We start from the raw sequence: 24119 nt of genomic DNA on the forward strand, positions 1-24119 counted from the left end.
TACGTACCACAGTAAGGTGGCTAGTTTCACTATTTCTAAATTGTATCAGTTTTTGTGATTATTTTCATATAAAGAATCTTTACATCAATGAAAACATAGGTATAGACCTTCTCTTTTTGTAATCTTAACAACACTATAGACAGTAGCAAACACAATGCTCAAATCCTCTTCAACTCAATCTATTCCAAAAGTATTTGATGTATATTGGTGAAACAGATCAACCAAAAGTTATATGACATCATTTCTCCGTTGTCGTTTACGGCTGACTTTTTTTTTCTTTCTCTAAATTCCGAAAAAAAAAAAAAAACAGAATAATATTGCCACACACATTAAAACATTTGACTTTTGCAGAGGATATTGGTTAAACTATAGATAAATACCCTAATCAAGTACTCTATTATATCTCTCTAGTATATACCAATTCAATACGAAACTATATTACAATGTTGATAATCTCTTTCTTTCGGAGAAAAGAAGGACATATTTTTCGTCTTTTTTCTTTCTGTAATTTGGTGTGCATATAAGCAATTATAGAGAGAGAGACAAAAAGGTAAAAAAAGAAAAAAGAAATTTAAAAAAAATCAAAATGAATGAGAGAGAGAGAGAGAGAGAGAGAGACAAACTAAGACAGCCATATACCAAAGACAACCCCCCAATTGATTCGACTTACCATATATCAAACTAAAGCATCCAATTTCAACAGATATTTGATCTATCTACATCAACCAACAACACTTTGATCGCTACACAAGTCATTTCATTTGGCTTCTTAAGCTGCTTTAAAAGAAAAACAACCCAAAATAAACTTTCATCTACACACAACCTATATTGACATCACAACTTATAAATATCTCCCTACAAATGACACAACAATGAGTACAGCTACCAAAGACCAAAACGATCGGGCATTTATCGACTCACTAGTGAAGCGCATTGAGTCGTTGCTTCCATTCAGAACTGGCCATACTGTTCAAGAAGTGGAGATTGATGCTCAGTTTATCAAAGCAAAACAAATTCTATTGGATAACCATTGCAAAAATGGGCACATGATCTCGTTGATTATAACGTCATTAACTACACTACTACTGACAATCAATACAGAAGCACAAAATGCTAGACTCAAATACAGAGATGAAAAGTCTCGATCATCAACATTACTAGTGTGCAAGACATTGGCCGAGATATTGAAAGCAAATTGGGATAGAGAAACCTCTTTTTTGGAAGATAAAGATGTCTTGAGCAACTACTCGCGGTTTTACTACTATGAACCACCACAACCATTAAATTCGTCCATGGTTCCAGATGTATTGAGTTTTTATATCAATTTATTGTCAACTGGTGTCGTTAGAAAAGTTCTTTCAATGGTACGGAATGAAAAGACAATGACAAATATTGCAGTTTCAAAAGAAGAACAAGACATTGCCAGGGAAGATCAACCAATGACTGATCTGGAAAAAGTGTTGAATGCCATATCAGAAATTGACTCATACATAGAAGTGGTGCTTCGATTTGTCTCCACTGCTAATCCAGACGACTACTACAAGTACATTCAAGCTAAACTTTACGCTTATTCCGACAACGATCAAACCATACCCCTTCCAACCGTTCAAAAATATTGTCCATTAATGAAGTATGCCTTTTATTCGGAAATGAATGCAATGATATTTGCTGAGGAGTCATTGAAAACTATATCATTTATCAAATCAAACACTTGGAAACAAGTTTACCTTTTTTTCTTGGCTACAAGTATCAAAGATCAATCACTTTCCAGGGTTGGCGATTACAATGCCCTAGTCGATCCCAACAACTTGCGTCACGCCACTGCATTGAAACAACTCTTTGATTCAGCAATGTCAGTATTTGAGGATAATTACACCATTGTTTCTTGCGCTCCTTACATATTGACATGCTTTCTCACTTTATGCGTTAGTGATTTCGCTGAAATGAATTCCCTCAAACCATTAAACAAATTAAAGTTGGCATTCAATAAAAGACTCAGGCTTTTATCAACAATACTTAAAGATGCATCAAACACTAGTAATTTGGAAAGCTTTGACGCACTAATAAATATATTTCACTTGGGAGCGAGGCTTGAGACGAGTAATTACAAAAAGCATCCAGTTTTAATGTTTAGCTTGAGGCATTTGGATGAAGTATTTCATCAGTTGATAAAATATGAAGACATACATCGGGATAAGCTAATCACTGATGACGAGCTTGCCACAAAGCGTGATTACTTGTTGGTGAATTATTATATTGCTGCAGTGATTCTTCGGCCAGAAAAGTACACCAAGATCATCATTGAACGATACAAACGAGCAGAGGGAGATATAAGAGTAAACAAGCTTTTTGTTAAAGTAATGAAAGGATTGGCTGAAATTGAGATTGCCAGAGAGATCTTTTGCTCATTCATGTTGCAATTCAAGAGCACTTTAAAATCCATCATGTATGGTTCATTAAAGATATTACGTGGTTATGGAGACCGAAGTAGTGAATCATCTGACTATTCTTCATATTATTCTGACGTGTCAAGTATTGATGATAATGAATTGAGGGCTAACGAGGCAACAGATTATGCTTTTGGTCAGAACAAGTCGCGTATTGACCATTACGCAGAAGCATTGTTTGAGAAGAGAGATGATAGAGTGAAATCACCGGCAGCAATGTCGTTGGCATCGTCAAGTTCATACAATTTCCGCATTGTGAATGGAGCAGAAGAGATTGTCTCTGATATCTTTTTGATATTTGCCGCGGCTCCTGATCTTTATTTTAATGATGGAAAATTGATGGATGATTCAAACTTAAAGACTATGCAATATGGTGATCTATTAAAACTGGTTGTCGAGTTTTGCCATAATGCTATTGTTCCAATCAGATTAGCTTTTAAGGCCAATTGGATAGTGGATGGAAATTCCCGATTGTTTGATTCAGCACGAAAATTGTCGATGCAAATGGTGACACAAGGAAATAAAATTGAAACTAAACGTACAACGCTATCAGAGTTTGCCAATTTCAACATTTGCAACTGCATAGTTCAATCAATTTGTGAAACTTGTTTAAGCTTGGCATTATCGAACCCCAAGTTCAAATCAAGCTTTTTGTTTTTAATCAACTTTTTACATCAGCGTGACAAGTTTAGCGAGCTTGTTCGATCAAATCCAATCATTTTGGATCACAAGGCGCGTGAATTGTATCAAACTTGCGGTAGAATAATTCATTCAGTTGAGAAGGTGTTACTTTTATCATTGTGCACGCATGATGTGCAGTTTTACAACTACACCAAACAAGGTATCAAGTGGTACATTAAAGAGATAAACGAGAATGAGATATTGTACAAGTCTCAGGAAATTGATGATAATCAACTTGAACTTTTTGAAAAATTGAGCAATGATGATGGTGTTTTTACTGGATTTGTGTCGTTGCAAAAAAGGCACCGTAAGATTCTTCGTGAAGCCAAACCAACAAAATCACTTTACCATGTGTGGCTAATTATACTTTCACGATGGAACAAAGTTTTGAGAACAAATAATCAAATTAATGAAAATAACTTGATCTTTCGTCACTTTACAGGGTTTTTGGTGTCAACTTCTGGATGTTTCATGTCGGCAGATACTAATGATATGGCTGTTGATATTCGGCAAAGGAGTAGTGGCCACATTTCCGACTTTTTTGACAGATGCATTGACCTACTCAATTCGCCTGACTTGGTTGTACGAGTTATAATAAAGGACACATTATCGAATGAGTCACACTCAGACGTTTATCATCTTATTGCAACAAAGCTAATGGCTCGTGCAAGCGCCTATACAGAGGAAAAACTTCATACTGAAGAAAGTGTGATATTCTTGGAAGAAGCAATGATTATAATGAGTTCTATGATTAATGTGCGCAATGATGGTGCATTGTTGCTTTCTTCTTTGCTTCCGCATATATGCCAATTCTTTATCACATTCATTGATAATGTTGCTGATATCACCGATAAGTTTAGATTAAAGTTGAGGTTTTGCAAATTGGCTCAAGCGCTTGAACTGGACAAAACCAACTCAGGTTTACATGGAGCTTATAAGCTTCGTAATTTCTATGCTAAATCAATGTTGGAATGGTTGGAGCAGATTATGATTATGGATTCAGATGTGGATAATAATAATAACCTTTCGGAAAGCAAGACATCGGAATTGATTTACTTGAAGATGGATTTTGCCATCCAATGTGCGAAGAGCTTGAGTCTTCAGCTTGAAGAGTTATTGCTTGAAGTACCCGAAGGTATAAAAGATAACGAAGTGAAAAAGTACAAAGATATAGCCTTTGGTAACTTTTTCTCAGTCTTTTACAAGATCATCCAAAAGTATACAAAGACATCATCTTCAGATAGGTTTAAACATAAATTGCAGCAAGTGACTGATCATGTTTTAACTTCAATTACAAACTTGCTACAATATGATTCCAACATTGGCATCCAATACTTGCTTCCCATGGGGTACCACGAAGACAAGAAGATTAGAGCCATATTTTTAAACGTTTTCGCTAGCATGTTGACATCGAAAACCGTAAAGAAAGCAGAGGAAGAGTACCCGTACGAACTAGTTGAGCAATTGGTTCAAGAAACCGAAATATTTAGCACTATTGCTGAATGCGCATCTAGCTCCGAGCACAACCTTTTAGCTTCATCGTTGTTTGGCGTATTCTCCTATACAAACAGGTTGGATCAATTGTTTACTGTTTTGTTGACCGATGAGATTGCCAATTTGACAAGATCAACTGACTTGTTTCGAAGGAATTCCACCTTGACGAGACTACTCTTTAATTTCACTCAGGATCATGGACTCGAGTATTTAAAGACGGAGTTGCTTGATATTATTGAAGAGATTGTCAATGAGGATATCTATTTCGAAGTTGAGAAACGAGAATCTAGTAATGACACGGCCCTTTTCGTTACATTTTTGGGAAAAATTGTTGATCTGATTGTTGGCTCTTTTGACGTGCTCCCTAATGCATTCAAGTTTGTCTGTTCTCGAATTTATCAATCGGTGTCTACTAAATTTGAAGACTCTGCATTGATGGCTGTTGGGTCGTTTATTTTTTTGAGATTCATTTGCCCAGCAATTGTCAGTCCACAACAGTATTTCAAAATTCCTGTGGAAAACTCCAAAACAAAACGATCATTGATGCAATTGGTTAAAGTATTACAAAATATGGCCAATGGAACCATCAGCACAATAAAATGGCCAGGGCTAGTCGACGTTGGGGAGATTTTGAACGGGTTCAATGCTAGAATCAGGGAATTCTTGATCAGTATTTCCACAGTTGAACTCACGGATTATCCATTTCAATCGGGCAGTGCTGAGAAACCAGTTGCAGAGTTGAGGTACTTGCACAAATTCATCTACTCCTATTTCGCACCAATCAGAATGAATTTCCTTCTTGGGAAATCAGCCTTTAGTGTTCGAACATTACATGAAAGGGTCAAGAAGTTTAGATTCTTTGATGTGGTAGTTATGAAATTGGGTCAACCTAAAGCTAGTGTGCGATTGCAATTGGCTTCCAATTTCAAGGTTTTTGATTCAAGCAATGGCGATGCTGAAGAGCTCAAGTTTAATGATTTCATGACAAAACTGTCGTTAAAGTATGCTGACACGCCACCTGATGCTGCCAATGTTATACAGTCCTCCATTTTTAAAGATGGAACCCCTGTTATTGTTGTCAATCTCAAGAGATTGAAGTTTCGACCAGATGATATCAACTACCTCGTGTACAAACTACTTGAAACAGCTTCTCAACTTTGGGAAAACAAATTCTACCTCATTTACGACTTTTCAGAGTTTTATTTTTTCAAAAATGAAGCTCCTGACGAGTATACACATTTGGTATCATCATACACGCCAACGTCATTTTTCTCCAGTTGCTCGCGTGTTTACTATTTCAATGTTCCAAGGACAGAATATACCAGTTTGATCAAGTCAATGCAAAGTTTGAGAAAGAAAGGTTCAGACTATGGAACCAAGATTCACATTCATTCATCCATTGACCCAGATTCTGTCGTTAGCAACCTTTGCTTGGATCCTGAAACTGTTTCCATTAGTCGTGATGCAAAGGTAACTTATAAGAATGTCCTTTTGTATGAGCCAACCATTCAAAGATTCGAACAAGTTAGTCTCAGAATAGGAAGAAGGTTTCTCACGGTGTGTTTCAAGGAAAGTGTTCAGTTCAAGAGCGCCTTTTCAGATGTGGACAGTTTTACTCCATTGGAGGTTCATAGGTTGACTGATTTGATTAGATGTGAGGTTTCCAATTTCACAGGATCAGAAGACGAGTTTACCATCTATTTCAAGCATAATGAGCCAGTGACATTTAGATCGCCCGACCGACTTGAAATTTTGCGGTTCTTGTATTTTACCACGTCCAGGTTGCCAAGAGATACCTCATTGTTGGATGCTGAAAAGGATTTCCGAGCCGAGATGCATGTGATGCATTGGTTTGGAAGATTGTACAATATTGTATTCCAAGGGTTGCTCAACAGTGATGCTGAAGTCAAGTCATCCTCAGCCGTTTTGTTTGGATCGTTATCTTCATATTTTGAAATCGACTTTGGAATAACTGAAGCTCACGCAAAGTCGTTACCTTTCCCAACTGATGCAACCGCTTTAGTGGTGTCGGTGTCGAGACACCTTTCAAACAAGTTCCCCGAAATGACGTATAGATTTTTCAAGGCTTACTTTGACAATTTTGAAAAAATGGATCTTGATACTCGCTTGTGTTCGATTTTGTACATGGCACCATGGATAAACAATATTTACGATTACGTCTACTCGCAAAGTGGGTTTAGAGGACCAGATCGAGTTGCCGATTTAATTCGACAATTTTGTCGTCTTACAGTGATCAACAAGAGTCGAGTTCCATTCATCAATGATTACGTATGGAACATTCTCTTCCGTGAAACGAGGTTAGTTCCATCTTTGGTTGACGAGGTGGTTGCGTTTGCTATTGATAGCAAGAATATGGGACCGGAGTGGTCATTTATTATTGCTGTGATTACTCCCTCAGTTGAAGTATGTGGTGAGGTTATTTCAAGATTGTTGACTGCTATCAAGTATGTGCTTACTACAGATTCGGCAATAGCTTCCCAATCTAAGCTTTTTGAAATTACTGTGTTGATCAAGATTTGTTCATCATTGTTTTTCAGTTCATATGCCCTTGCACGGTTGTATTTGGCTGATGTCATCTTTCTTGTTACCTTATTCATTGATAATGGGTACTTGGAAGTGGGTTCGGATTTGAGAAATTTAATCATTAGCACTGTACAATCTTTTCTACACAAGCCAAATTTGACACATTATCAACAGGATGTTATCAATAACACGATAGAGTATTTCACTACACCCAGAGCAAAGATGTTGTTTGGTATGACAAGGGAATCAAGGTCACTTGCCGAAACAGGACAAGCGTTTAATCGAATAATTAATTTTGAAGTTTTGTGCGATTACTTGAACGAGTTCATTGAGGTAGTTAGTACATCCGATGATAAAACAAACTGGAAAGGAAGATGGTCGTCAAATGCAATTGATGTGGCATTCAATAATTTCTCGTTGTTTCAAGATAAAGCCATTTTAGTGGTTGGTATACTAGCCAAGAGGGGCATTACCGACTCTGTCGCTTGCCGAACTATTAAGCTTGTTGCTCATGGTGAGTTGCAGAGGATAGATACAGTTATATGCGTTTCGGTAGCAACAGCACGTATTGTTGAGAGTTTACCAGCTGACTCGATGTTGCCACCAGTTTTGATTTGGTCTCAGATGTGCTTTGCTCTATTGAATCAATCACTTCTTTACCAATCTGCAACTGAAAATATAGTTTCATCAGTTGTTAAAATCATGTGCCATGAAGACTACATTATTAAAGCTTATGACCAAAGACAATATTTGGAACCGTACTTGTCTGAATTTGAAAAGAAGCATGAAATTTGCATCACAAAGGACAATTTCCGAACCTATATTTTCTATATTCTTACACAGGGATTACGGGTGTCGCAGTATAGAAACTTATCCTTATCATGCATCAAAACTTACTTCAAAAAACGTTACGAACTCAGACATGACCAACCACTCAACGAGAATGATCTTTGGGAGAGTGCTTATGCATATCTTGTAATGTTGTACTTGTTTGCCGATACCAAAGATTTTGAAGAGTTTTTAGATGAGTTGGGAATTGCTTATGAATCTTTTGATTTAGAAAATGGGCAACGGATACCAAAATTTTTGTTGAACTTTTTGGGTGCAAATCATGAAGCAGCGAAATTCTCCATGGTTCAAATGGGAAGGTACTTCTCTGATGAAAAGATTACCGATATTGGGTTTAGAATCAAGTTCATTTCCGTCTATCACTATTTGTTGAAACAAAGCCCAGAAGCGGCATTGCTCATTTTCCATATAATTGAGCTGGCATTGTCTATGGATTTAGCCACTGCAAATTCGTTGGACACGGTGGAGTCTATATCGGCAATAATTTTCAGAGTGTCTGAGATAAAGGATTACCAACCAGAGAGTTACATCACATCCATCAATGAGATGCTACATTCTAGAAGACTATTATTCTTGAATAAAATCACCGAGTTGCAACCAATTGAAACTGTGCTTGATGAAGATGGTGAGTTCACTCCAGGGTTTAAAGATGATATCAAGTCCATTCAATTCATGTTCTACAGGGCAGCATGCACCTACATAGAAGGATTGAAATTGGAAGACTAAACGATGAGACGGTCAACTCCCCTCCCAATTTTTTTAGGGGATTTATAGAGATACGGGATTTAGGTCCGTTATTGTATACGATTTAATGAATCAATGATGTACATTTATTTCAAACAAGCCCGCCCCTTTCTATTTAATCAGGTTTGCAAAAGCCTCAATTTCATTCTTTTGCAATCGGTATAGTAACATTGTAGCCCTTGCATCTTCAATAGGGTTATGTTGTCCAGTTTGTATATCCAAGTCTAGAAAATGCTTGGTTAACTTTTTCAAACTTGGAGTTCTTCCTGAAGCCACTGCTCGAAATGGAGGAAATATACTGGTATCTCTAATTAATTCTTTCGGATGCGCCAAATACAACTTGTCAAGATCATTCTCCAAAGCGTGTCCCACCAAAATCTTATCCTGAAGTATTGACTGAACCCTGGCTTTGGCTTCTTCAAATGTAATCGCAAATTTCAAATGCCAAGATGTAATACCAGAAACCCAAGTCCTCCAATCAGTCACGTGGCGCATGGGTCTAACATACTCATCCATTATTACATGACCGTAAAAATTGACAATTGTGACTCTAGCTAAAGCTGAATCTCTGCCGTTTGGACCGACTCCCACAAACTCACAATCCATAGCCACAATTTTCCCGAGATCTTTTCTCCTATCCTTTTCAGATTTAGTTATGGTGGTATCGGAAGTAGGAATGTTCTCCTTCTTCACTTCGCTTTTGCCTAGTGTCGTCCAAAGCGTGAATTCCAAGGGAGTTGCATTGATGGATCCATCATTATTCACGCGATTCGATTTTAAACGAAGGAGCTGCTTATCCTTTTTAACTGAATTTCGTATGTATTCATTTCTTGCTTTTGACTTATTCGCTTTGTTGGAGGAGGAGGAAGGCTTGGCTATTTTAGAGCTAAGCTGCTTCCAGTTTGAAGACAACCCTGCCATGATTAAATGTAGGGGATGTATGAATCAGTAAAAGTCCTCCTTACAGAAAAAAAATCACAGTTAGTCTGACACATCAATTTATTAACGAGGCGTTACATGCGCCCACTTCGTATTTTGATTTTGTGTTTCATGGTACGAGTAGTCAATACAGTAGACAAAGAGAGTCAGCTTGAGTCTATATACTGTTCCCTATATAACCCCACTTGAAAGCTTGTAAGCTTGAAGTACCCATTTTAACTTGCTAATGATTTCCGAACATTCAGCCTCAGACTCAGACACCAAGTAAAACTTCTTCATAGGGTCTTTTGAATTCGCTTCACTCTCACCATCCTGTTGCCTCTGTACAATTATTCGAAAATGATTTGGATGCTTTGAATACTGTTTCACTTTCATTATTTGTGTAATGTGAAAGGAATATGTCTTGCTCAGTTGTTTGTTGGAAACCCGATTCAATTGTTGGTTCAAGTTGTGATGGTGTTGATTAAAATTGAGCGGTTGATTGTGAGCAACTGATTCGCCCATGTTTAACATAATGTCATCGGGAGGTGTGATGTGAATATAGTCCCCATCTATTATAAAATTCTTTTCTGTAAATGTCTTGATCTTCATCTTTTTCATCTTGCTATTGTTTTTCAAAACTTTCCATTTGAAATATATGGAATTGATGTTTGTAGGAAGTTGCGGGTTGTTGCCCTGAATAATATCATCCAAATATTTATTGGCTTTGGCTTCCTTTTTCCCTTTCAACTTCAACAGCTGCTTATTCTTTGAATGCTCGGACTTGGACTCTGTTGCTACCTCCACACCACTCTCCAAAGTCATGCCTTCGACCTTGGTGGATAATTCGTTATTATATGGAGTGATATTTGGCGCAGTCAAGTTGGAAGGGAAATTCTCAGGAGTGGGTGCCATTTGTTTCTTCTTTTCCTCTGGATCAATGATCAAATTAAACTTGGTATCCGAAGGGACTAGCTCTAGCACCGTCAGATGCAAATTTCCACAAACTTCGACATCCTTGACAAATCGGCTGTTCATACTGCGATCTTCCACAACTTTGAAACGGTATTCAGTGGTGATGAGTCCTCTTTGAATGCAAAATTCCTTTAAAACTTGTCCCATTGTATAGCTACGAGGAGCTTTGAATGGAACCTTTTGGGGAATACCACTATTGTCGTATTCGTAAACGTTCACAAGAAGATCAACCTTTGGGGTATCGTCACTATCAGGGTCAATGCTTCTCTTCTTTTGCTCAAAGGCTGTAAGGTTCTGTTTAAATTCAATTGGAAGTGGCGACATAGTCTCATTCTTGTCAATCTCAGCAACATCCTTAACTCGACATATAGCCAAATCTTTTGGGTCATTGTAGGAAGAAAAAGTTCTGTTTCTATTCAAGACTCCAAATGAGCCGTAGTTTTCCCCATCTTCGTCAACAAGCTCTAGTCTCCAAAAATTTGGATTCAAAAATGATGGGTCGTTTAATTCACCCACCTCGGGAAGTTTCAATAGGTTGAGTAGAATGAACCCTATGCAATCTGATATCGATACACCACGATCAATACTCAAGTTCTTTAAAACAGGAGACGTCTTTGGCGGTAGAAATACATTCAATTGCGTAGCTCGCGAGGAATTAACACTAAGCAGTCCATCAACAAAAAGAAAATAGTTTAAAGGGTTCACGTTGGCTGATTTAAATTTTGAGTGTATCATTGTGCTCAAGTTGGAATCTAGATGGGGATGCAACACTTTGGGGTCTATTTTTTGAAATGATAACGACGGCTTCTCAAGCTCTACTAGATTTCCAAAAGATCGCACTTGCATCAAATTGGACCCCACAGGTTGACTGTTTAAGTAGTTTGCTCCAAGATTTTTAGGAACTGTGTGGTCGCCATACGTATTTGCTCGTTTTTTCCTATTCAATCCAAATTGGGATCCGCCAACGCTGTCTTTATTTGGCATCAGTTTATCCAAAGCGTTAGTTATGGAATCTGAACGCGAAAATGACTCCATAATTGTATCATTGTCTAAATCGGTAAACTCAGAGTCATCAGACAACTCCGCGTCAGACTCAAAGCCATGGTCTTCTTCCCCTTCATCTTCATAATCCGTGGTCACCTCACTGGATTTGCCATTCTGCCCAAGTGAGCTCACACTGTCGTGACCTTGATCAGACAACAGCATTTCGCGACTTGAACCTGTTAGCTGCGTTCGCTCAAAACTGTGCATGCTCAGCGTGTCTTCCACATTAACACTTCCTTCCTTGTCGGTTAGATCTTCCTTTGAGCTTGAAAGTTGTGATGATCCATACGTAACAACCGATGCTCTTCTTCTTTCGTCATCACTACTATCTGAATCTGAAACCTCATTTTTCCCTGATTTGAAGAACTTGACAATGGGGAGTTTCAGTTTACTCTTTGTTTTCTTTTTGGTGTTTCTCGAATGTAGTCCTGCAAAATGAGGGTGGCCCAGTATTCTTTCTCGAACCTGTTGCAATTCTATAGGGTCTTTATCACTGCTTGTATCAATATGCGACGAGATGGAGCTGTCCATTGATTGCTTTTCGAGACTAGCTCCAGGGGATATACTGTCGTACGATCGTATTTGACTTTTGACTGAGCTACTGCGATTGACCCTATTTTTCTTCTTTGATTGATCTTGATTAGGAGGCTTTCTGCGCTGGGTGCTATTATCAATTGCTCGTTTCACATTATGTCCAATTTCAAATGTTATTGGTGGTGAGTGCTGCAAGTTGCCATTAAAAGTGCCTCCTTTTTTAAATCCATCTCCAGGGTAGTTAGGGGCAATTATTGTCTTGAAGTACTCCGATTCGTCACCCAAGGAGAGGTACGACGTCCTTAAATGATTCAATAGCTGGGTTCGATCTAATGGAAACGCCATAGCTTAAATTGAAAATAGTAACAGTAATATACTTCTCGATTCTTGTCTTGTTTCACCGCATGCAATTCAAAGTTGTTGGTGGAGTCTTGTTCTTATTTTGTATCTTTGGGTCTATATAGTAACGAAAGGAAAGTTTCGGATATTACGTATGCAGCAAACAAAGACAAAAACGAAATTTCCGACAAAAAGTTGAACCGAATGAATAACAACAAACACACCTTTATTACAAAAGATTCAGAGGAACCAACACTTACAAACTAAGAACAGACACCTATCCCCTCGATTGCTACATATCAACAGAACTGTACTCACTTAGTATTGACTTTGAACTCTCTTGTTAGAAGTGAACATTCTCATCCAGACCCTTTGTTCATATTGAAAAGCACAATTTCCGTTAGCTCATATATAGCGAGGCCCCCCACATCTCAAGAATCATTAATCTTTGAAAAATAGGACCATTACTGTAATGCCAAACGGATCAAGAGCCGACAAAGTCTAAGTAAATTTATTAAATTAAGATGGCCGCTGCACATGGGAACAACAATAGCACAGCCAACGAACAAAATGATGATTCTGATTTTCAACAATTGAATGATGACATTGATTCCATTTACAATACATACAGCTCAAATAACAACATTAGTGTCGAAACCTTGGACTCCAATAAGAACAGGCCCGTTTTCAAGTATGGCGAGTCTGGAAATAATCAATTGCCTTCGGTGCATATTTCATCTAGATTATCTTCCATGAATCCGTCTAATTCGGAAGAAATTCCAAAGAGTGCTCCTGGGACCCCATCATCACTCGGATCTTTTGATTTTCGACCAAGTTATCCACGAGCAGTGACCAATTCTTCATTAAATGTTCTTTATGATACGACAAGTGGGAACTCTGCGTTTAAAAGTTTGGTAGACTCTCCAAGGAGAAATGGCTCAGATGAGGAGGTTGACACGTTGGATGATGGAATCCCCAGGTCATCTGAATACGACAAAGAAGAACGTAATTGGCAAGAGGAGGGAGCCGCCGTCAAGACTCTCAAAAAACCAAATGGAGAAGTATCAACAATAAGAAGAAGTGTTTCGGACTTTAAATTTGGTAAAGAATTGGGTGAAGGTTCCTATTCAACTGTTGTACTAGCTACTGATAAGAAAACCAACAAAAACTACGCCGTGAAGGTCTTGGATAAAAGACATATAATAAAGGAAAAGAAGGTGAAGTATGTCAATATTGAAAAGCATGCATTGAATAGATTGAGTAATAGAATGGGGATCATTTCCCTATACTTTACATTTCAAGACAAGGACTCACTATATTTTGTCTTGGATTATGCATCAAATGGGGAACTATTATCATTGATAAAAAAGTATAATACGTTGAATGAGGATTGTACTAGACATTTCGGTGCTCAAATTTTGGATGCCATTAAATACATGCATGACAACGGGGTGATTCATAGAGACATCAAGCCGGAGAACATTTTATTGGATGACAAGATGCGTATTCAAATTACCGATTTTGGAACTGCTAGATTATTGGAGAAAAAGAACGACGAAAGTGAGGATTATCCCTTGGATGTTCGGGCCAAGTCATTTGTGGGAACTGCAGAGTATGTGTCGCCAGAGTTATTGGAGAGTAAGTTTTGTGGAAAGCCGGGTGATATATGGGCTTTTGGCTGTATTGTATACCAAATGATTGCAGGCAAACCACCTTTTAAAGCAACTAATGAGTACTTGACTTTCCAAAAAATTACCAAGCTTCAGTATGCATTTAGTGCCGGATTCCCCAATATAATTCGAGATTTGATAAAAAAGATTCTTGTGCTTCAACCATCAAGAAGAGCAACGATTCCAGAAATACAAAAACACTTTTTCTTTAGAGACATTGACTTTGATGATTACAATCAGATCTGGTTGACTGAACCACCAGAGATTGGGCCATATAAAATGACGGCAAAGTCCATGATGAAGATTCCAGATATCATTAAGAACAGTACACACACAGTCATTCCCAAGAAGAAACTGGGCAGACCACTTAGGCCTAGTGGGGATGAAAATTCAGCACAGTTAAAGCCACGTAATGGTGCCTCCGGTACAAGTGCTTCTGCAAGGAAAACTAGTAACAATGAAGTTATGGGTAATGTAAATCCAGCCAATGCAGCTGCAGTTGCATTGCAGAAACCAGTATCCGCTTCCGATACTAGCAGTTCAGACAATAATACGAATTCGAAGGACAATTCTAATGATAGCAAACGCAGCTCGCGTGGATCGCATCATCAACTTGATTACATACCGGGAACGAACATATTGAGACCACAAATCAATACCCGGCCTTCACTTCATTCTTACAAAACTAGCCGTGAGAAAGTAAAACCAGCAGCCAAGCAGAAACCAAATGTAATGGAAGTCAGACCTCCTAGCACATTAGAGGAGGCTTGGGGTGCATATTTGATCCACCCAGATGAGAGAGTTTTACGTATTGGTTCTGTCTTTGTTCATAGAGAAACCACTGATAGTTTTGAAAAGAAGCACAAGGGATCGCTACATCAATCGCCATTGGAAGCTGGAAATACACAGCGAAGTCGTTCTGGGACTAGTTTGCTATCGCAAATGGTGAATGGCGTGCCCACCCAAACTGAGCCACATACTGTGGATGAAAAGGTTGCCATTAAGGAGCCGTATGAAGAGTCACTTTTGCAAAGAAGCGATAGCAAAAAGAGTAGCAAGAAAAGTGGTGATCTCGAAAGGTCGCAGTCAACTGCTTCCAACAAGATTTCCAAACGTTCGTTTTTCAAAAAATTAGGCTTGTCGCAGGGTGAAAAGAAGGATGACAGTGATGATGAAACTGTAAACATTTTCGCTCTTGAGAAGCCACAGATTGGTACAATGATTGTGACAAGTCATGGAAGAGCACTCGTTTTTGCTAGAAGAGATACCGGATCCGACTATGAAGTGATCTTATCAGTTGAATTGAAGTATCCATTCATAAGGTTCCAAGAGTTGGTGTCTGCACAAACTAAATTTTCCAAGATGTTGCCCTCAGTTGGAGTTTTCACAATCACATCAACTGACCTGACATATGTGTTTGAGGTGGAAAAGTATGAAGTAACTCAATGGACAGAGGCTTTAGCTAAAGGCCGTACCAATCAAATAGAGAGGGAAAAGTTGGAACAAGATTCAAAGGAGAGTTCGAAAGGATCCCTTTCGAACGCAAATGTTGATAGTCCTGCATCGGTTATGACAAAGGAACGCCAGTCATCACCAAGCTTGACAGATCCACCAACACCCACGACAAAGAACAGTCCCAGAATAAAACCTTCATCCGAGAAAGGCGCTAGACACTCACCACCTGACACTGCAAGGTCTTCCCTTAGGGAAACACCTAAATCATCTCACTTGTTAAAGACAAGGATGCAACGTTCCACCCCTAGAAGGAAGCCGCCTCCAGTTAGTCCTCCTAATGAAACCAATAATACCGGATTACCAAAGGATTCCTCTGAAGGTGGATTCCTACGTGCGGCAAGATTAGCAGTAGCGCATAATGCACACCTTCCAATTTCAAGTAATAGAAGATCTAGTTTTACAAAAGGGGATGGAAGAAAAGTCGATCTAAACAAAGCGAGGGCAGTTTCTCGAGGAGAAGGGATGTCATCTAGTAATCCTTCTCTGCCTGTCATTACAAGTCAGAATTCAAAATTTTTAGCCAGAAGCATAAGAAAATAAATAGTAGGTTGAGATTCGTATAGTCGAATGAATGTTTGATATTAGATCTAGTGGAATAAATCAGTTATGTAAGTCAGAAGTTGACTCAGTCCGGGCCTTGTCGGCGGCAAGTCATTGCAATTATAATGGAGAGTTGATGAAGTATATAGAGGTCACGAGACACAAACACTTTTCTGCACACTGAATTTTAGGGCTATACACCTAACTTTTGGCACTACACCCCTGCCTCAATAGTTTATAATTTTTCAAAAAGGAATCAAAGGTGCGCACAAAGAAGCACACTCAAACCTTCGCACACTCTGACAAAAAAAATTTCAATAACCGTACTTTCAAATTGAAAACCCACTTGATATACAGTTACACTTCATTATATACATCAGAAATGGCCAAATTCATTAAATCAGGTAGAGTTGGTATGTTTATATCAATATGAGACGTATTTGGAAATGTGATTGAGAGAGGGAAGGAGCCAGAGACTAGGGAGGGGATAAAGGTCATTGAAAAGGATTAATCATTTCAGCAAATGTTCAACGGAAGACCCCATTGATGACGGAACTATACACATCTAAACATTTCACATCAGAATGTTCTTTTTTACTCATTATCGGAGGACATACCCCTGCTCGAATGAAGGGAAACATCCCATCTCAATCTCATACAAAATTTCAAATAAAATACTAACAATTTATTATAGCTATTGTTGTCCGTGGACGTTACGCCGGTAAGAAGGTCGTCATTGTAAAACCACACGATGAAGGTACCAAGTCACACCCTTTCCCACACGCCATTGTTGCTGGTGTTGAAAGAGCTCCATTGAAGGTTACCAAAAAGATGGATGCTAAAAAGACCGCCAAGAGAACCAAGGTTAAGCCATTTGTCAAATTAGTAAACTACAACCACTTGATGCCAACTAGATACTCATTGGATGTCGAATCTTTTAAATCTGCTGTATCATCAGAAGCTTTAGAAGAACCATCACAAAGAGAAGAAGCCAAGAAGGTAGTCAAGAAGGCTTTTGAAGAGAAACACCAAGCTGGTAAGAACAAGTGGTTCTTCCAAAAATTACATTTCTAGAAAAGGAGAAGAGAGAATTTTAGGGGAAAGTTGGTTTTTGGATGATTTGCATGAAGTCAGTTTTGTATAGTATCGAATTAAAATTACGTTTTTTAATCTAATGGGTTTCACTATCTTTGGAAATACGGAGAATAAGTGAATGGACGGTACTGTATTGTCCTCATTATGTATCTTCTAACTTTCGAATCTCTTAATTATGTGCCATCTCTTTACCAACTTTTTGTCTGGTCTTACGATATATTAAATGGTAGCGAGGGAACGATGGAGATGAAAAATTCCTGGTTACATTGAGTCATCTACATATCGCACACACACACAGACACAAGTGTATTCACCCAGCAATGTCAGTCGAAGAAAAGGTAGCCGATTTAAAACTTCAAGATGAAAGTGAACAAAAGATCACCCCTTGGGAGGTTGAAGGTGCCGTTGTTGATGGTAAATCACAAGGTATCGATTACGAAAAATTGATCAAACAATTTGGAACTAAAGCAATCACCAAAGAGACATTGACTAGGTTTAAAGAGGTTACGGGACAAGAACCACATCCATTCTTGAAACGTGGTGTCTTCTTTTCAGAGAGAGATTTACACAAGATATTGGACTTGTATGAACATGGTGAACCATTCTTTTTGTACACTGGAAGAGGCCCATCATCAGACTCGATGCATTTGGGCCACATGGTTCCGTTCATTTTCACCAAATGGTTACAAGAAGTATTTGATGTTCCATTGGTGATTGAGTTGACTGATGATGAAAAGTTTTTGTTCAAACCAAAATTGACCATTGATGATGTCAAGAATTTTGCCGTTGAGAACGCCAAAGATATCATTGCCGTAGGATTCAATCCTGAAAACACTTTTATCTTTTCAGATTTGCAGTACATGGGTGGTTCATTTTATGAAAATGTTGTTAGAACTTCACGTCAAATTACAACTTCAACAGCTAAAGCAGTATTTGGATTCACTGATACCGATTGTATTGGAAAGATTCATTTTGCAAGTATACAAATTGCTACTGCATTTCCTTCCTCGTTTCCAGATGTTTTGGGATTACCACCAAAGACCCCATGTTTGATTCCTTGTGCTATTGATCAAGATCCATATTTTAGAGTATGCAGAGATGTTGCTGATAAGTTGAAATTTTCCAAGCCAGCATTGATTCATGCTAAGTTCTTCCCTGCATTACAAGGAGCTTCAACCAAGATGTCGGCATCTGATACATCCACCTCAATCTTTATGGGTGACACTGCAAAACAAATTCAAAAGAAGATTAATAAATTTGCATTTTCTGGTGGTCAAGCTTTGATGGAGGATCATAGGAAATATGGGGGTAATGTTGATGTTGATGTTGCATACCAATACTTGTCATTCTTTAGTTATGATGATGAGAAATTGGAAAAATTGGCCGAGGGTTATAGAAAAGGTGAAATACTATCGGGTGAAATGAAGAAGGAATGTATTGCCGTTTTGCAAGAATTTGTGGGAGCTTATCAAGAGAGAAGAAGTAAAGTTGATGATGAAGTTGTTGGCAAATTTATGAAACCTCACAAGTTGGTTTATGGTCAACAAGAGAGAAAGGTTGCACCTAAAGAGAGGCAAAAGAAGTAGAGAATAATATTAGTAGAATTTATCTATAATATATACAAGTAATCTAAAGTAACCTCTTTACATTCTCTAGTATGAATGTTAACTTTTCAAAGTCATCATCGCAGACCTCATCACCTTTACCAAACCATTTGGAAGCTATGGAGAGTATGAGTTCACGCGGTGAATGTAAAGATGTAAGTTTACCAATCTGACTAGCCACAATAGATATCTTCATATTGGAATAATCTCCAATAATCATTTGTGGTTCAGGTGGTAATTGCTCTCTTGAAGATTCGCCCTCGTTATCGTCCTCAGCCAAATCCATCATGGACTCATAGTTTATTAGAGTCTTTGTGGAGATCGGAATCTTGAAGGTAGTATCTAGTATACCATTGATGGAAATGTTTAGAATCTGCTTGTCTTGAAACTGAATCAAATGGAAAAAGAACTCTTGACCAGAATGCGTAACTGCCAATGATTTGGTAAATCCTTTGCTATCTTGGACTATTTCTGACATGGGAAAACACGTAGGATAGGAATGTTTCAGCCACTCCGATGTAAGGATGAACTAGTCGTTGATTTGAACGCCGTGGACGGGAATTGTTTCTCTGTATAAAACAATGGACCCGCTACACAAAAAAACATCTCATCAAAATTTAAAATCATTGTTCTGAAAGCCAATGGAATTTTCAATTCATTACAGGTGGGCTGTAACTTCAACAATGTCATCGATTGTGTTTTAGAGGTTACGTAGATCTATTGTACCTGAGTCAATTAAACTTGTTCACCGAATGGCGGATATCACAAAGTGTCCCAGTTTAAACTTGTAATTGGATTTGAATTTAGAACCAGATAAACAATGCAAGGGCAACTTTTAGACGCCTAGAAAAAGACGTTGAGTATCTAGTCTGATGACTAAGTAGAGATAGAAATAGATAGACCCTTGAAATGAAGTGGTCTTAAAAAGAATGTTTTGTAGGATGACAAAAAAAAAACGATTACATCAGTAATACGTTACTAATAAGATTGGTAATAATATCGATTTATAATCACGACATCTTGTAAGTACATACGACATTTTGTGTGTGTGGAATTGTGGAATATCCGATTTTGTAAAAGTCGCAAGGTGGGGCAAAAACGAAATTTTTCACGTATGTACCGAAATGCCGAAAATTGAATACATATCCTAATCTGCATCTTATACTTTTTCACATATATACACCAACGAACAAGTGTTCTTTTGTGATTGTTTAACTAAAATTGTATATTCTACATTGTGCCTTACTAGAGGTTTCAAAAAAAGTAATATAAATAGTTTGAAAGAATCATCAAAGAAGAATAATCACATTTTGAAAAATAAAAAAACAAAAATACCAAACGCTGACATCTCCCCCCGGAATCCTTTGATCAGCATCATTTATCCTTCCCACTAGCCTCCACTCCAAGAAAGAATTCCCACCCCAGCTCTTCACAACACAAATGATCAACATGACTCAAGTTTTCACCCCAATAGAAGATGCTCTTGCCGCCTTTAAGAAAGGTGAGTTCCTAGTTGTAATGGATGACGAAGATCGAGAAAATGAAGGTGACTTAATCATTGCTGGTGAACTAATAACTCAAGAGCAAATGGCATTCTTGGTCCGCCACTCATCGGGGTACGTTTGTTGTCCATTGTCTACTGAACGTGCTGACAAATTGGAGTTGCGTCCCATGATTCAAAACCAAACTGATAGACATGGTACTGCTTACACTGTCACTTGTGATGTTTCTGATGGAACTACAACTGGTATTTCTGCTCATGATCGTGCACTTACTGCTAGAGCTCTTGCTAATAAGGATTCCAAGCCAAGTGATTTCATTAAACCGGGACACATATGTCCATTAAGAGCAGTGCCAGGTTTATTGAATAAAAGAAGAGGACACACTGAAGCTGCAGTTCAATTGTGTGAATTGACCGGATTGCAACCAGCTGCAGTCATTTGTGAGTTGGTTAGAGATGATGATGGATTGATGATGAGACTTGATGATTGTGTTAAATTTGGTACTGAACATAACATCAAAATTATCAATATCAAACAATTGGTTGAATATATTAGTAAATAAATGAGAGAAGGTTACGACTGACGAACTGTATTAATTTATTGTTTTGTATAATAATACACGGATGATATACTACTTGAGGATAAGTTGCACTTTTCTCTTTCCACTAACTTCGTCTTTAACTGACTTGACATCTACTTTGACTTTATCAAATACACCCACGGTCCGTTTCTTTCCCTGAGAATCGGTAAATGTCAATTCATACTTTTCTTCATCGTAATTGGCACTGTTTACATCTCCCATAGTCTCAAGTTTAATAAGACCTTCAACACCAAACTTGGGCACCAACACAACAATACCATTATTAAAACTCTTAATCACATACCCTTCATGTTCAGCTTCATTGTTTCTCATCACTTGTCCAACATAGTATTCAATACTTGCTCTTCCAGCAAACTGGGCATTTCTATGACGTTTGTTTATATTTCTTACAATCATCTCCATCTTATTCTTGTCCCTATGACTCAAATCCAAGTTCTCATATCCTATAGCACCGGCCAATTGTCTATGGGCAACAACATCACAATATCTTCTAATTGGTGAAGTGAAATGGGTATAGATATCAACAGCTAAACCATAATGTCTAAATTCGGGATATCCATAGGAACCAGATGGGAAATACTCGGCAGCCATCATGCATCTAGTTGACATAATTCTAATCAATGTATTGAAATAAGGATCATTTGGATCAACACATCGATCTAATGAATCAGCCAATGCTTTTGAAGACTCAGTTGATATCGACAAGCCTCTCTTTCTTACATTGAGCATATCATTCAAAGTCTCAAAATTAGTAGCTGGTGGAGCTGCATGTCTTCTCAACATTGCCGTTTGTGGATATGCATCATAGATTTTTCTAGCAACAGAAATATTGGCAAACAACATAAACTCTTCAACCAAAGAATTCGTCTCCAACATTTTCTTAATTTCAACTTCTTGTGGATCAGAAGTTTCACTGTCCATGTGGACTTTGACTTCAGGTGAAGCTAAATTCAAAGCACCAGCATCCAACCTCTTTTGTTTCAACTTCTTGGATAACTTCAACAATATCCTCATAGATTTGGTCAATTCATCTTGTTGATTTGGATCATCAATACGCAATTGTGCTTGCTCGTATGAAAAAGCTTGTCTTGATTTAATAATCGACTTCATAAACTTAACATTGACGATGTTGGCATCTTCATCAACTTCCCAAATAACACTAAATGCAAAACGATCAACAAATGGTTTTAATGAACAAAGATTTGTACCTAGAAGCATAGGCAACATATCAATTCTTTTATCAACGAGATATACTGAAGTACCTCTTGATGCACCTTCATGATCCAATGCAGTGCCAGCCTTGACGAAATGAGTAACATCAGCAATATGAACACCAACTTCATAGTTCCCATTAGGCAACTTTTGCGCATGTAAAGCATCGTCAATATCAACACAATTTGGTGGATCGATTGAACAAACTAATTTATCTCTGAGATCTACTCTCTTTTGCAATTGAGGATCATCAGTGTTGGCAATATCAGGAACTGTCCAGTTATCACCCTCCTTAGGTAAACAATCCAAAACATTCTTAGAAAATGGTCTATACTCAACATCATGTTCCAACAAGAGCGCTTCAGTTTCTGCCTCGGCACTTTCAACTTCACCCAAAGCTCTCACGAAATGACCATTGGGGTACTTCGAATCACTAGACCATGAATCAACAACAACAACAATCCTTTGTCCAAGGTATTCTTTAGCTTTTCTAGTCCTAATTCTAATCTTTGGCAAAGTTTTATCCATCAAGATGACAAAACAGTTTTTTGCTGAGTTTCCTGAATCTTCTTTACTAACTGATGTCGGAGCAATTTGTCCTACATAATACCTCCAAGACCTTCTTGCGATTCCAACAACTTTGGCAGTGGGTTGAAGTCTCTTTTCCTCGGATGATCCTTTAGTGGTTTTCATTGCTTCTTGTGCCAAAAGAAGACGTTCTTTGTCTGATACAACACCTGTAGATGCTACATTGTCATCTTCATCATCTCCACCATCATCAGGGTTGTCATTGACACCAACAGTCTCCTCCTCTATAATCGTTGTTGAAGGCTCTTTCCATTTATCCTTTGGCAAAAGCTCTACAATGACAAAGTCTGAATTGAATGCACGATTCAAGTTCTTGGATCCTTGTATGAGTAGTGGCTTTTGGAAAGCAGATACATTGACCTCACCTTGCAAATAATTGTAAGATGATATGTTTAAAACACCTTGATACAAGGTACCATTCTTGATGCCTGCCATGATTCTAGCATTGGAGTAGTATTCTGGGAAAGTAATCTCATCTTCTCCTTTCTTGCCTTCAAATGTACTGAAATCAGCTGGTATCAAATCCTTCAAATCATCACCATTTGGCAAACAATCAAGATACTCAACCAAGGTCTTGGCATTCAAGTTCTCTTTCCTGGCCTTGGCTTTACTATCAGCATCATTACACACCAATATCATTTCTATACCTGGAAGATGTTTCTGATACCACGAGACTACTTTTCGAATAGCTCTATCATTTCTATCATTGATCGATTCATTCTTCTCCCTAGTGACATAAGTGCCCTCACTATACTCATTATGAAACACAATAAATCTCTTTTCCTCCAGCTTGACCAAGTTTCTCAATCTCTGATATATAGGAAACGATCTATTCTTAACCTCCTCCAATACAGTTTGAGGAACAATGACATCGTAAAAACATTGAGTACTTTCAAGAATATCAATTGCATGCAATACAATATTAGTGTCTAATATTACATAATGGGGCTTCCCATCAGTAACCGTCTTTGTTGGGGTAGCAGATAGTATGAATTTAGGTAGGTTGCCATTCGCATCTGGTTTAATAATCTCTTGACAATGAGTACAGGCTAAAGAATAACATGGTATATCATTCCTCAAGTAATGTTCACGAACAATTTTCAATGCTCCTCCATTCCTTGATCGAACAAATACTTTAGATGTGACTGTAAGACCTGTTGAGAGTCTCTTTTTATTGGCTGGTATGGTCATGGGTAGATGAAAAGTATTCTCCTGTTGTATAT

At 38.0% G+C, this 24119-nt stretch overlaps 9 protein-coding genes across 9 annotated transcripts; 5 read left to right on the forward strand and 4 right to left on the reverse strand. All coding sequences in view use genetic code 12, as the record gives it.

The window, feature by feature from the left end:
* Positions 1-872: 872 nt before the first annotated feature.
* On the forward strand, positions 873-8741 carry IRA2 (Ras GTPase activating protein; the record flags this gene model as incomplete). The annotated part of the gene is made up of 1 exon (XM_067692816.1): positions 873-8741. One exon carries the CDS (start codon positions 873-875, stop codon positions 8739-8741), a length of 7869 nt encoding a protein of 2622 aa, XP_067547399.1.
* Positions 8742-8870: 129 nt separating this feature from the next.
* I9W82_003812 (putative 3'-5' exonuclease) lies at positions 8871-9680 on the reverse strand (the record flags this gene model as incomplete). The annotated part of the gene is made up of 1 exon (XM_067692817.1): positions 8871-9680. The coding sequence occupies one exon, from the start codon at positions 9678-9680 to the stop codon at positions 8871-8873; it is 810 nt and encodes a 269-aa protein (XP_067547400.1).
* Positions 9681-9869: 189 nt separating this feature from the next.
* I9W82_003813 (uncharacterized protein) lies at positions 9870-12575 on the reverse strand (the record flags this gene model as incomplete). Its single annotated transcript, XM_067692818.1, has 1 exon — positions 9870-12575. One exon carries the CDS (start codon positions 12573-12575, stop codon positions 9870-9872), a length of 2706 nt encoding a protein of 901 aa, XP_067547401.1.
* A 518-nt stretch (positions 12576-13093) lies between these two features.
* On the forward strand, positions 13094-16294 carry I9W82_003814 (PDPK1 family serine/threonine-protein kinase; the record flags this gene model as incomplete). The annotated part of the gene is made up of 1 exon (XM_067692819.1): positions 13094-16294. The coding sequence occupies one exon, from the start codon at positions 13094-13096 to the stop codon at positions 16292-16294; it is 3201 nt and encodes a 1066-aa protein (XP_067547402.1).
* Positions 16295-16676: 382 nt separating this feature from the next.
* On the forward strand, positions 16677-17368 carry RPL27A (60S ribosomal protein eL27; the record flags this gene model as incomplete). Its single annotated transcript, XM_067692820.1, has 2 exons — positions 16677-16707; positions 16989-17368. The coding sequence occupies 2 exons, from the start codon at positions 16677-16679 to the stop codon at positions 17366-17368; spliced, it is 411 nt and encodes a 136-aa protein (XP_067547403.1).
* Positions 17369-17709: 341 nt separating this feature from the next.
* Positions 17710-18975, forward strand: WRS1 (tryptophan--tRNA ligase; the record flags this gene model as incomplete). Its single annotated transcript, XM_067692821.1, has 1 exon — positions 17710-18975. The coding sequence occupies one exon, from the start codon at positions 17710-17712 to the stop codon at positions 18973-18975; it is 1266 nt and encodes a 421-aa protein (XP_067547404.1).
* A 43-nt stretch (positions 18976-19018) lies between these two features.
* I9W82_003817 (uncharacterized protein) lies at positions 19019-19471 on the reverse strand (the record flags this gene model as incomplete). Its single annotated transcript, XM_067692822.1, has 1 exon — positions 19019-19471. The coding sequence occupies one exon, from the start codon at positions 19469-19471 to the stop codon at positions 19019-19021; it is 453 nt and encodes a 150-aa protein (XP_067547405.1).
* A 962-nt stretch (positions 19472-20433) lies between these two features.
* Positions 20434-21057, forward strand: RIB3 (3,4-dihydroxy-2-butanone-4-phosphate synthase; the record flags this gene model as incomplete). The annotated part of the gene is made up of 1 exon (XM_067692823.1): positions 20434-21057. One exon carries the CDS (start codon positions 20434-20436, stop codon positions 21055-21057), a length of 624 nt encoding a protein of 207 aa, XP_067547406.1.
* Positions 21058-21126: 69 nt separating this feature from the next.
* On the reverse strand, positions 21127-24087 carry I9W82_003819 (exosome catalytic subunit; the record flags this gene model as incomplete). The annotated part of the gene is made up of 1 exon (XM_067692824.1): positions 21127-24087. One exon carries the CDS (start codon positions 24085-24087, stop codon positions 21127-21129), a length of 2961 nt encoding a protein of 986 aa, XP_067547407.1.
* Between the last annotated feature and the right edge of the window lie 32 nt (positions 24088-24119).

The sequence above is a fragment of the Candida metapsilosis genome (assembly GCF_017655625.1).
Source record: "Candida metapsilosis strain BP57 chromosome Unknown scaffold5, whole genome shotgun sequence".
Lineage (NCBI taxonomy): Eukaryota > Fungi > Ascomycota > Pichiomycetes > Serinales > Debaryomycetaceae > Lodderomyces > Lodderomyces metapsilosis.